At 49.9% G+C, this 13,208-nt stretch overlaps 1 protein-coding gene across 2 annotated transcripts in view; it reads left to right on the forward strand.

Annotated features, from left to right (window-relative positions):
• LOC126548498 (PH and SEC7 domain-containing protein 1-like) overlaps positions 1-13,208 on the forward strand; it is a 425,618-nt gene that overhangs the window by 309,670 nt on the left and 102,740 nt on the right. For both annotated transcript variants that reach the window (XM_050196708.3, XM_050196709.3), the window contains exon 4: positions 368-1,538. In XM_050196708.3, the coding sequence (XP_050052665.1) occupies positions 368-1,538 (1,171 nt within the window). The remainder of the gene's footprint in view (positions 1-367; positions 1,539-13,208) is intronic.

Genomic DNA, 13,208 nt, shown 5'->3' on the forward strand with positions numbered 1-13,208 from the left:
CCCGTAATTTTTTTCCGTACGTGTGGTGGTTCAGACCTAGACTCTCGTGTGCTTGGATCCAGAAGCTTTACATGTTTTCTATGTCCTGCATCACTTACGGCTGTTCGCTTATTATTTACGGTCCGTCCTCGCGCAGTGCTTACAGTCTTCATCATTGGAGCCACAAACCTGTCCACACACATTACTCGCACCGTGATAGTACAGAATCTGATGTGTTGTGCAGCGTTCACTGTCCAAATAGAAAAGAGTCTGGTATAGTGCCTGGAGTGCGTACTGATACCGATGCGCGTCATGTTTTCTTCGCGGCGCGACGAGTGAGCCGCGGTGGACGAGCGTGCTGCAGCTTTTTCTGTTTGTGTGTGCGCAGACCCTGCCATCCAGGAGCGCGTGCGGCGCCAGATGATGGCGGCCGCGTCGGGTGAGCGGCTCAAGTCGCCGCCGCCGTCGCCGGCGTCGGGCGATCCGGGCGCGGCGACCCCGCGGCAGAACGGCACCAGCGCGGGCGGGCAGCACGCGGCGTCGGACGAGGCTGGCGGCGACGAGAGCGTGGCCACCACCTCATCCACGTCGTCGTCCTCGGCGGCGGTGGTGGCGCGCAAATGCGAGCTGTTCACCATGACGGGCGACTTGATCATCACCAAGGCGAGCAGTACCAAGACGCCCGCGACGCGCACCCAGTCTACGCCGGCGAGCCCCGGGGGCGACCCGCAGCGGGGCACCAAGCGCGAGGCGTCCTCACTGCAGAGCCCCGTGGCCGAGAAGAAGGGCTCGTTCGGCGTGCGCACCTCGCGCAGCGACGACCACTTGGGCAAGGCGCGCGGCACCGTGGCCGCCGTCAGCATCGACATCGACGACGACGAAATGGCCTCGTCGCTCAACACGCTGCTCGACACCAAGGACGACCCGCGCGTACTCTGGACGTACAACGCCGGCAGCGGCTCGTCGGAGGACAACACGGCCACCACCGGTAGCGCGTCTTCCTCCTCGGGCCGGCGCGAGGACAACCTGAGCGAGCTCGAGTGCTGCACGTCCGAGATGGCGTCGGCGTTCGGCTCCGAGGAAGCGGACCGCGTTCACGCCAGCGAGCTGGACCTCAGCTCGCCCAGCCAGCTGTCGCCGGAGAACGAGGACGGCTTCTCGCGCGAGGAGGACTGGGTCGCCGAGCCGGACCTGAGCGAGTCGCAGTTCCGCCACCCGGCCTTGCTCGACTCGTCGCTGCGCGCGGCCGCCCGAGGCGGGTCGCGCAGGATGCAACACTCGCGTTCCAACGGCTCCACCGCGTCGCGCACCGACGCCTCGGAGACGCTCGAGCTGGACTCTCCGCCTTCGGCCCACTCCGGCGGTACGCTCGAGGAGGAGCTGGCGCAGCAGGATGACGCTGCGACAGCCACGGACGAGGAGTCCGACGCCGAGTCTCTGCGCAGCTTCCACTACAGCCCCAAGGCGGTTGACATGCCGTCCGCGTCGCGGCTCGCCAAGAGGCTCTACAACCTCGAGGGCTTCAAGAAGTCAGACGTGTCCAGGCACCTGAGCAAAAAGTGAGTCGCTCCCACACTATTCGCTGGGATTATTGCTGACGAGTCAGGCACGTACCCAGGATTTCTTTTCGGGGGGGGGGGCACCACTTCAATCATCATCATCATCATCCTGTTTTATGTCCACTGCAGCACGAAGGCCTCTCCCTGCGATCTCCAATTGCCCCTGTTTTGCGCCAACCGACTCCAACTAGCGCCCGCGAATTTCCTAATTTCATCGCTCCACCTAGTGTTTTGTCGTCCTCGACTGCGCTTCCCTTCTCTTGGTACCCATTCTGTAACCCTAATGGTCCAAAGGTTATCTAACCGGCGCATTACATGACCTGCCCAGCTACATTTTTTCCTCTTGATGTCAACTAGAATATCGTCTATACCCGTTCGCTCTCTGATCCGAACCGCTCTCTTTCTCTCTCTTAACGTTATGCCTAGCAATCTTCATTCGATCGCTCTTTGCGCGGTCCTTAACTTGCTCTCAAGTCTCTGCCCCATATGTCAGCACTGGCAAAATGCACTGATTGCACACCTTACTTTTCAATAATAATGGTAAGCTTCCAGTCAGGAGCTGGCAATGTCTGCCGTATGCGATCCAAACTATTTTTATTCTTCTGTGAATTTCCTTCTCATGATCAGGGTTCCCTGTGATTAATTGACCTAGGTAAACGTACTCCTTCACAGTCTCTAGTGGCCAACTGGCGATCCTAAGCTCTTGTTCCTTTGTCCGGCTATTTATCATTATCTTCATCTTCTGCATATTAATATTCAACCCCACTCTTACACTCTCTCTGTTAACGTCTCCAATCATTTGTTTTAACTCGTCTGCATTGTTGTTGAATAGAACAATGTCATCGGCAAACCGAACGTTGCTGAGATATTTGCCGTCGATCTTTACTCCTAAGCCTTCCCGGTTTAATAGCTTGAATTCTAAGCACACAGTGAATAGCTTTGGAGAAATTGTGTCTCCCTCTCTGACCTCTTCCTCTATAGGTATCTGCCTGCTTCTCTTGTGTAGAATTAAGGTAGCTGTAGAACCTCTGTAGATATTCTTACGCGAAGGACGAGTCAGTAAGACGAGAAACTATTTACAGATTATATTTACAACAACGGTTGCAGCGCTGACCGGTTAGATTCACAGCGCGAGCCCAGTTCGTTCTTCCTCCTCTTTTCTGGAGTGATGGCGCCCACGCGCCTCGTTCAAACAAACAAATACCACACGCACGTAGCAATATTTTCCAAGCTTTTTACGTAAGCGTTCTGTACTCCTTGATTACGTAGTGCATCTATGACTGCTGGTATCTCTACTGAATCAAATGGATTTTCGTAATCTATGTAAGCCACATGGAGAGGCTTATTGTACTCTGCAGATTTCGCGATAATCTCATTGATGACATGGATGTGATCCATTGTAAAGTATCTCTTCCTGAAGCCAGCCTGTTCCCTTGGTTGACAACATCGTGTTGCCCTTATTCTATTGGAGATTATTTTGGTAAATATGTTATATAATACTGGGAGCAAGCTAATGGTCCTATGATTTTTCAATTATTTAACGTCTCTTTTTTTGTGGATTAGTATAATGTCTGCATGCTTCCAGTTTTCTGGGACCCTTGCAGTCGATAGACACTTCGTATAAAGAGCCGCCAGTTTTCCGAGCATTATGTCTCCTCCATCTTTGATTAAATCGACTGTTATTCCACCTTCTCCTCCCGCTCTTCATCGTTTCATGTCTTGCAGGGCCCTTCTGACCTCATCACTAGTTATAGGAGAGTTTCTGTATCCTGTTCATTACTGTTTCTAAGTGAGGTATCGTGACTCCTCCGGGTACTGTATACAGGTCAGCTTAGAATTTTTCCGCTGCTTTTACTATATCTTCGAGATTGCTGATGATATTATCCTTCATATCTTTTAGTGCATACATCATAGTTTGTCCTATGCCAGGTGTCTTTTTTACTGATTTCAGGCTGCGTTCATTCTTTACGGCTTCTTCAGTCTTTCTCATGTTATAGTTTCGAATATCAGTTATTTTCGCCTTGTTGATCAGTTTTGACAGTTCCGCGAATTGCGTAACGCTGTGCGGCCGCCAGTCCCATACAACCGCGTAGAGCGCAGGATTCTGCGATTCTAGACGCACTGCGCTCACCGCGAAAGGTTAAAAAACACCCACATAAGCAGAGCAGAGAAGTAGCTACGTGAGGCGGTTCGACCGATAACTGTAGAAGCGTCATTCAAAACAAGCAATTGTTCTCCACTTCCGGCGGCGTTTTCTCTACTTCCTTTTTAAATAAAAAGATGTTGATCCATAAATATTCTCATAAACAACGGTTAACTTTTTTATTATTCGCTTTTGCTTGCAGTTTGGTTGTTGCCTTGGCTCTCTCCCTTAGTAGATCGCTTAATTTCTCAACTCCTTGCGATTTTTGTTTCCAGTTGCCAATTTTGCACGAAAAGTGCTATACAATTAGGGAAAAACAGACGAGGTAACGGGCGACAGTCATCTTACTTATGGGTTTAAGGGTCATTGCAGGGTTTCATGATGGACGCTCTTTCACATTATTTTATTTCCCCACCTTATATAGCCCATATCACGTGTATATGGTTCCGGGCATCTGCCAGCGTCGCGGCGAGCCGTAACTCAAGGAAATAATGAAGCAAAGGGAAAGTTAAACGCAATTGGCGTTTTCTCCGGCAGCAACTCGTTCCATGAGAGTACAGACCAGCTGAGTAACAGCCGCAATCCCTCTCCTGGTCCCAGGATCAGCCTAAACAAAGAAGGTTAAACTAACAAAAGCAACAGCTATGCTCGTGGCGGTTGAATAGATGGTGGCAACTGAACGCATCTCGAGTTAATCGCGCGGGTGCGGAATCTATGAGAAAACTGTCCTTCACATTAAAGAGATGTCGATAACTATCGCCATCAAAAAAGAGTGAAAAAGGCAGCATAATGCTGACCGATGAACAGCTGCCAAGTCTCAACATTGATCTGGCGGCGCTTTAGGAATGTGTGAGGAGTGGTGGCGTAGGTGGGAAGGGGGGTATGCCACTTGATTTCGGGGGGGGGGGGGGGGGCCCGGGCCCCCCCGGGCCCCCTCCTGGGTACGTGCCTGTGACGAGTTAAATAGGTACTGTGTTTTGCCACCTGCTATTCTGAAAGCATCATTGAATTTCCTACGCGAATTTAAGATTACAATGGTGGGGAAGCTGGGAAACCGTGACGGCGCACTTGGGACTGTAATTTTGCGCACTCATCTTGTTCTGTAGATAGGCGCGCCCGGAACGTGTGTTTATTTTGTTGCCTTTAGCAATAGAAACAAACCTTGCGCAGGCTATGGCCATCTAATGCGTTTTGGCGGATCTGTACGGCCAGCATATGCTGTTGTCGATTACGTAAATCATTTTTTCTTCATAAGAGTACGCATTTGGGCTGGTTGGTTCATGATTACGTGCAGTAAATTACAGGGCTAAACAACATGACGAAGAGAGGGATGCGGACCACAGCGCTGACTAACAACCAAGTGTCCTTATTCTTTCAGTCAGCCTATACTCTACCGTTATCTCAAAGCACAAGAACAGAAAGTCAGCATGCGCAGGGGCAATAAATTGCAATCGATGAGATAGGAAGGCTATTTCCTTCTGAAGGAGATTAATGGAGGGGAAGCTTACACGTGCTTCGCCGCTATTATGAATGTGAAAGGCTTCGGAGATATGACGTGCGCGTTCATCGTGGTACTTTGACAAATAAGTCATCTTTAAAAGACGGCTTGCAGCCCCATTCATTACAATGAAGTGATAATTGACTATCTCTAGCTTGTTTTTGAACCTTGTTTGAGTGTTCGCGCATTATTAGATTCGTCGGACGATCCCACCACTGTCAACCAGATGTAGGAGTTGTCGGACGATCTCGCCGCTGCCACCATTTGAAGGAGTTGAAGGTCGTAGAGAGGAACTTGGGAGGAACTAGGTGAACAGGGTTTATTTACAGTATATACAGTTTAAACAAGACATACATCGACAGTCTAGCGTGATCCCAAATGGCGCCCGCAAGACAAAGCACACAGCTCACGAGTACATTTCGAGCACAACAACGAGCACACCCTAGCAGCCAACAAGAGCCGCTTATAACCACTCCGGTCGACGTCATCGTTCGACGTCATCGTAGAAAGTCCTCGTGGTCGCCTTTGAGAGAAGGGGGTCGCGGTTTTACACACACACATGCCGCACAGGTTTCAGTGCTCTCTCCGAGGGCAGACGACCTTTGCAGCGCAGTCGTCGTGGTATCCATTGTCCCGCGTCCCCATAGTCAGGTGGTCACGCCCGACCCCAGCCGGCGCCTCTAAATTCCAGAGCGGACCTCGCACAGCGGCCTCCGCCGCTGCACATTGTCTGGTGTTTCGAATAGCGCATGGGGAGGTTCCGCCAATTACCTCCCCTCGAGAACTCCCCTGAGCTGACCTCTCGCCGCGTGGCTGCCGGTTATCCGCAGTTCTCCGATGTGCGCCACCACCCCGGTTGGATCGAAGCACGTGCAGCGGGCTGAAATAACTGGCACGTGCGGTCATTGCATGCATGCGGTCATTATGCACCGCCCTGTTTGACCGATATAGAAACGCTTGCATGAAAGAGGAATCTTATAAACCACACAGTCACAACAGTCAACAACAAACCTCTGCCTGTGCTGATTTTTACAACTTTTGTTGTTGTACTTGGTCACCTGATTGACTTGGTGGCACAGGCAACCTAACTTATTTCTGGCAGTGAACAACAACCTAACGCCTGCCCTGCTGACAACCTTTTTGAGATTATGCGCAACCTGGTGCACATGGGATAACCGCAACCATGTGCCGTGAGTGATTCTCACATTGAGCAGCTGCCGATGGCTTTCTTTTAAGGTGAGGATTTCAGCGATGCTAGTTAAAAGCGGTAACGGGAAACCTGCGAGATGTGTAGCTTCACAAGAAAGCGACGGTAGTTCAAGAAGCGAAAGCGGATGTTTTGGCATTCGTTGCTGCCAACCCTCACGGTAGTGTGCGCGACGCCAGTGCGGAGGCCGGAACCTCAAGGTCATCAGTGTGGAGCAGTTTTTTTTTTAAAGAAAAGGTCATATGCACTCGTACTATGTATATACATCTTCATCAAAAACTTGGAAGACCGAGATTTTGAAAATAGACTTGACTTTGCCAATGGGATGTTCACGAAATGTGTAGAAGAACCGGACTTCCCCACTCACGTACTTTGGACGGATGAGGCTAATTTCTCCAGAAACGCACAAGTCAATCTTCACAACGCGCACAGCGTGAGTGATAGGAATCCCCACTGGCTGGCACAAACACGACACCAATCCCAGTGGTTTAATGTGTGGTGTGGTATTTTTTGATGGCAACGTCATCGGACCCATCTTTTTTTGACAATACACTAACGACGCAACGCTACGTCGACATCCTCGAGCGCCCCGTGAACGACGTCTGTTGCAACGTCCCAATTGCGCACCCTTGGAACATCTGGTTTCAACACAATGTTGCTACTGCGCATAGTAGTAGTGAGTCTCGAGCGTGGCTCGACAAACTTTTTTCCTGAACAGTGGATTGGCCGGCAAGGACGTGTACCCTGGCCTGCAAGGTCGCCGTACTTGACACCTCTGGAGTTCTTGTGGGGCTACGTGAAAGACCGCGTGTATAGCATTGAAACTACCACACCGGACGCCCTAAAGGCAAAAATAAGCAGAGTCTGCCGCGAGATTCCAACGGCTTTGGTCACAGCTGCAACAGCACAAGTGTTGGAAAGAAGCAAGTACTGTATTGCTTCAGAGGGTGACGTGTTAGAGCACGTGCTATAAGTGGCAGTGGAAAATAACCGCTCAAAACTGGTGTAAAGCGCGACTGTTTAACGCACCTTCATGATGTCACCCTATCCTTACATAAAAAAAGCTTGTGACAAAGATAGAAATAGGTAAAAAACAGCTTTGTTTTGCCTCTTATCCGGAGTTCAAGAGACAGAAAGGGTAAATGGCTAAACCAGTGGCACATTTGGATGTTTTTTTGTGGGCTGAGGCGCCTTACGTGCTTTTGGTTTATTTTTTATTAAAATAAAATCCTGAATAGCTATTTTCTGTTCTTCCTAGAACTGTCCTTCTTTTTTTCTTTTTTCGTGCTATTTTGTCCAGTTTTCTTTTTTTTTAACATTGGTTGAATTTCTTTTGTAGCTTTGTTTCATGATACGCGAAGGTTAAATATATCCCGAGTGCCTCATGATCGAGCGCAACATTCTTGCGTCAGGAGATGCTGACGCTTATCGCACCACGCTAATTAGGTCGCGAAAGCTCTCCAGCCATCCTATACATGACGAAGCCTTATACGATTCGGCGATAAACGGATGCAGCCGTATATCTTTCGAAGGTTGCTTGGAGGGGCTTGAGTAGCGGCGCGGGAGCACGCGTCTATTTCATATTTCGCGGGCTTATGTTTTTTCTTGGAAAGAACAATCAGGCACACTTCGGCTCGAAATACATGCGTGATTCGGATGTCATTTAAGGTGGCCTACAACTTTGTAATTGACATATTTGCGATTCAAGCATAAAAAGTTAACTAATTAAAATCAATTAATTAATACTTCGTGATGAAAAGAATACTGGCTCTGTTAGGAATGGCCTGCCGAAGTGCCGACATGCAATGTTTCTCAGCCAGCTGCAGCAGCAGGGTTGGCGTTTTCGAGAAACCAACCGTCTTTCTCCAGCCTCTTGGGGTCACGATGTCTGCTGTGTAAGGAGGACAATACGCCGCGTCAGCGACTCTCCGTCGCGGAAAGGCCGAGATGAGTTCGACGAACCAGGCTTTGTTACTGAACTCGCCACCGCCGACCTGGTCTGCCGTGAGCGGGGGAGTTCCCGAGGGAAGGTATTTGGCGGCACCTTCCCACGCGCCTTTCAAGACGTTCTGCGAAGCCCGTCTCACCTCGGTGGGGGCAGTGAAAGCTGTGCGTACGTGTGTGTGTGAGCCCTCCTCCTCCAAAAAGGCGGGTCGACTACGTTGAGGTTGGACGCTACGAATCGGCGGTGAACTGCCGTTTTCCCTCACCTAGGGATCTAGGGAGGACGGAGTGTTTATAAGCGGCTGTTTGTCGACTGCTAGGTGTGCTTTGTGATCGTGCTCGTGAGCTGTGTGCTCGTGCTCTGTGCTGCGTGTTTGGAGCTTCGTGCTCGTATGCTGTATGCTTCGTCTTGCGTGCACCATTTGGGAGTCACGCTAGACTGTCGAATGGATCCCCTGTTCTAATGTAAATATCTGTAAATAAACCCTGTGCGCCTAGTTCTTCCCAAGTTCCTCCCTACGACCTACAACTCCTACAGCTCTAAGTACACACGACTGCCGCTGCTATGCAGCGGGAACGATTTCTCTAGAGCTCCTGGGTTTCTTTTTTTTAAATCTTGCTCAAAGTTAACTGGGACACCCGGTATATGTATATATACATACATGGTGTCCTACTATCATGCACCTAGATTTAAAAATATGCGAATGCCACGTAGCTGGACAGAATCAAGGTAATGTTAGCCGTCGCTTGTAGGTACTCAAATAATTGTTTGCATTCTGCCTAATTACGTAATCAGTCTTAATTAATTAATCAGCTTCTCAAATATAACTAGGTGAAAAGTGTCACTGAGAAAATTGTAGAGCAACATTAAAAAACTCCCGATACAGCTTTCTGTTGCTCAATACGTGCTACGTAAAAGTGTTTTTCCTAGAGTGAAAGAAGCCCGCGAAAACACGCAAAGTGCCTCGAGCGGCCAGCCGCGCGGTAATCTTGCCTGTATTTTCGGGATTCTGGTGCTGCCTTGAATAATGTTCAAAGTCACATGTCACTATGAGTGACGTCACAGCACGGCCATGTACGTAGGTGCACTTGCTTGTTGACGTCACTCTCCGGCCGGAAGCGCGGCGCCTGCGAGAAGGGCAAACTGCGTTTGGGTTGAAATTTAAGCTCTTTCCGCTGCGCGTAGGGATGTAATACTTAGCAGACACGATCGTTAGCGCGCATTGTATGCATTGCGCTTGTCAGCTCAAAATGGCCAGACTTGATGAGGGGCCCTTTCAAGGGAAGAAACGGTGTTGGGCAGGTCGTGTAGTGCGAAGGACTAATAACAGCTGGTGGGTTAGTTAGCCTGATAGTTAGCATAACTTGGTTGATCGGACAATCGATAAAAATGTGAGATTTGAGGCTTTATCGTGCGAAAGATTGATAACGGTCTGGAGGTCTGCGAAAAGCTGACGCTGCAAGTTTCTGCGAAAAAAGTCCGAGGACACCTAAGTACTTCTTATGAGTTGCTAATACGAAAGCATTAAGGTCCAATTTAATGCCACTGAGCGGTCCTTCGACTTCACTCCTTGCGGGCAAGCAAACGTGTCTAGACGCTTGGCCAACGCCTCCTAGAGAGCACAAGGCCGGTGCACTTCGATCCGTGATGTCGTGCGACCTTGCCCGACTGTCATATAATCTAATGGCGACGCTCCCGAGTATGCCGCGGTGATTTTGACGTCACCACTTTCGTCACGCCGGGCTTGGCCGTGGAAATCTCGGTCCATCATGATGTCATAAAGCACAGTGAAGAGGCCTGCTGTCTAGGAGTCACTGGTTTATCTCAGAGGGCAAGACATTCGGCTTCTGGGCGTGGGGTCGTAGGTTCGAAACTCACAGCCGCCAAGCCTTTTCCTTTCGTATTTATTCTGTCCTTTTATACAGTTATTTCCTTATAACGATTACCGAGGCGAAGTTATCGCAGTTGTGTGCGTGTGTGGGGCTCTTCCGTTGTGTCCTATCTTGAAGAGCTGTTCCTTCTTTGAAGTTATAAGGCAGACGATAGCTTGCACTGACAAGGAACGTGCGGATAACACGCCCTCCGAGAGCGAGGGTGACGTAGCGTCGCGGAGGTGCTCTCCTCTTTCACGCAACACCGCTGCGCCAGCGTAGCAGCAGGTGTTCGCTTTCGCCCGCTCTGCTCTGTCGAGACGCACCCGTGGCGTCACAGCCACTGGGAATTTAGGTGTCGTTTCGCGGCTACAGACGCCGGCTTTCTCGCTCAATCGGCCATTTGATGCTTTCGCATCAAAACATTAATTCCGGCCAATGGCGACCACAAAACCGCAAGTCAAACGCCGAAGAACGCAACTGTCGCGCCGTTAGTGGTCTACCTACCATGAGTGACGTGACTGTTTCCACCTTACCGCCGACTAAGCAGGAAGCGAGGAAAATCGCGATTTCATAAAAGTGCTAACTCATTCTCGCACTACGGTGGGGCGTTTGCGGGAGCTGCTGCGGCTCGGCCGAGCGGGCTGTACTTGACACAGGAAGAGGGACCCAAAGAAGTTTTTTTTTTCTTTTTAGCAGAGGTTTCAAGTGGCGGGCTTTTTTTTCTCTTCTGCAGAAGCTTCACTCCGGCTAAATTAGCAAAGTGCCCTGCAGGCTCGCTTCGTTCCCGTCTAAAATGTCTACCTCCCCCCCCCCCCCCCCCTTTTGGCCGCACGCGTGTTTACAAACCGGCCAAGGCCGTGCTTGCTGCGTTTGTCGGCCACCATCGCGTCACTCGGCTCTTTGACTTCGGGAAGTGGTCCCTGACCTTGTGCGGCGAGCGTGGCGCCGCTTTCTGTTGTTCCAGTTTAGGGCTCGAGCTCTCCCTTCGCGTATTGGATCCTCCTTTGCAGCGGACGTCGCGGCTGGACGCAGCGCGATCGATGGGTCGCCCCGCTCTCAGCCACTCATGCAAATATTCTGTAAACTGTCATCATTCAGCTTTTAGTTAGGACACCAGCGATTGCGTATGTGAGGCAGCTTCGATCAGAGAAAAGACCTTCATCCCCAAAACCCATGCTTGAGCGAGTGGCCGTATCTGAGCGATGGCTTTAAATTTGTTCTTGCTTTGTGCTGTCAACAGAGAACAACATATCTATAAAGTAGCGCGTGACCACCCTGTCCAGTTTGTGGTACATATCGTTGCGCAGTTCGCCCACAGTTATCAACAGTGCAAGCGTTTTAACGCTGTACAAGCAGTCATGTTGTTCATGGTCTTGTGAATACATTCTGCTCCCTCAACGCCGGAAACGTTCACCCACCGTGCGCTGATTTCTTCAATGCCAATCATTTGCGTTTGTCGTAAAGAGTGAAGGCTGAAGCTCTGCAAGAAATGGATGCTTGATTTAACTGTTTGGATAGCCTATACACGAATTACAGTTGCAGTCTTACCAAGCGGATCTGCCTAACTTAGAACCATGTTCCATGTCGACCTAACCGACGGTGCAGACTGTCAGACTTAGGTCTTGTCTAGAACAATGTTCTGAGCCGTGGTACTGTGTTCTAACGACTTGTAATTTACATCGCATTCGAAAATGCGACAATTTCAGTTCGCAGCACACCTTATTCGGCAGGTCGGTGGCCATCTTCAAAATTTACGCTCTAAGCAGAACATAAAAAAGCTCAATGCTCACTTACACTAAAAATAAGCAGGAAACCTCAGCACATTTCGTACGTTAGCAACATGACTTGCGGCGTAGACATCCTGAACTCGGTACTCTACTTAAACAATCCGCGACTCGACTATCAGCCGGTCCGCTGACGCTGCGAAAGAGAAGCGTGACATATACGCGTCTGTTCAGAAGGTGGCCGGATGCCCTCGTTCGCCACCCATGGATTCGAAAGGGCGTATCTTGCCACGAGGACATATTCGCTGCAACGAGGCCTCACACGGCTGCTCTGTTTGTCGCGCAGGTAGGAATGCTCGATGGCGCAAAAGCGCTTAAAATGCGCGCAAGGCGCAAGTGTAAATTGCGGAGCTACAGTCTCCGTGCGATATCGTGTGGAAAGAGGCGGGAACTGCCGCTGTGATAGGTGATGCCCATAACACGCCACGGTGTATCCCGTCCTCAGCTCGCTTCGAAAGGTTGCACGTGCACCGCTGACGTAGACGTTGCCTGTTGGCTGGTCGGTCGTTCTACTCCAAGTGGGCAGCTATTACTGCGAAAGCTGTATTCAAACGCGTCTAGTTTTTTCCTAAGGCAGCTCTTCAGCGATTTAGATTGTGCTAGTCGTCATATAGCGGATTACTTATTTTAATTGAAACAGTCTTATTACGAACCTGCTACGGTAGGTGTCGCAATTCTGTCACGCGAGCTGGATCTCTTGGAGAAGCGAACACTACTTGGCAAACAAATGGCAGTGTGTTGTTAGTTGATTAAAAAAAAACACTTATTCACTTTATAAATAATTACCTTAGAGCACATCTCACATTTGCGGAATCGAATCCGAGCAATAATGAACTAATATCCATTTAGCAGAAATCCAGTGCTCATCACCAGTTTCTAAAAACGCGCCTAGAAGATCTGTTGCGAAATGCAGCGACGTTTCAGTTAACATATATCCGCACTTTGATCTTTATTGTGTGTTTGCGACCGACAGATGGACGGATAGGCTAGCTATATACAGCGTCGCTGTGAAAAGTTCCGTTCATTTCTGCGTTAGTTTCTGCTCAGTATGGTGTATTGGAATGGCGCAGTTTGTCGTCCGTATAGCAAAACAATGGGACAACCGGGGTTGCTTTTCCGATGACGCTGCGATCGACCGACGGTGCCTAAATCGACCGCTGGGTAGACGTCTTCACATTCTAATAAAACATGCTGCACAGTTTCCCTAGCTTTACCGCAG

Source organism: Dermacentor andersoni, chromosome 1, assembly GCF_023375885.2.
Source record: "Dermacentor andersoni chromosome 1, qqDerAnde1_hic_scaffold, whole genome shotgun sequence".
NCBI classification, from domain to species: Eukaryota; Metazoa; Arthropoda; class Arachnida; order Ixodida; family Ixodidae; genus Dermacentor; species Dermacentor andersoni.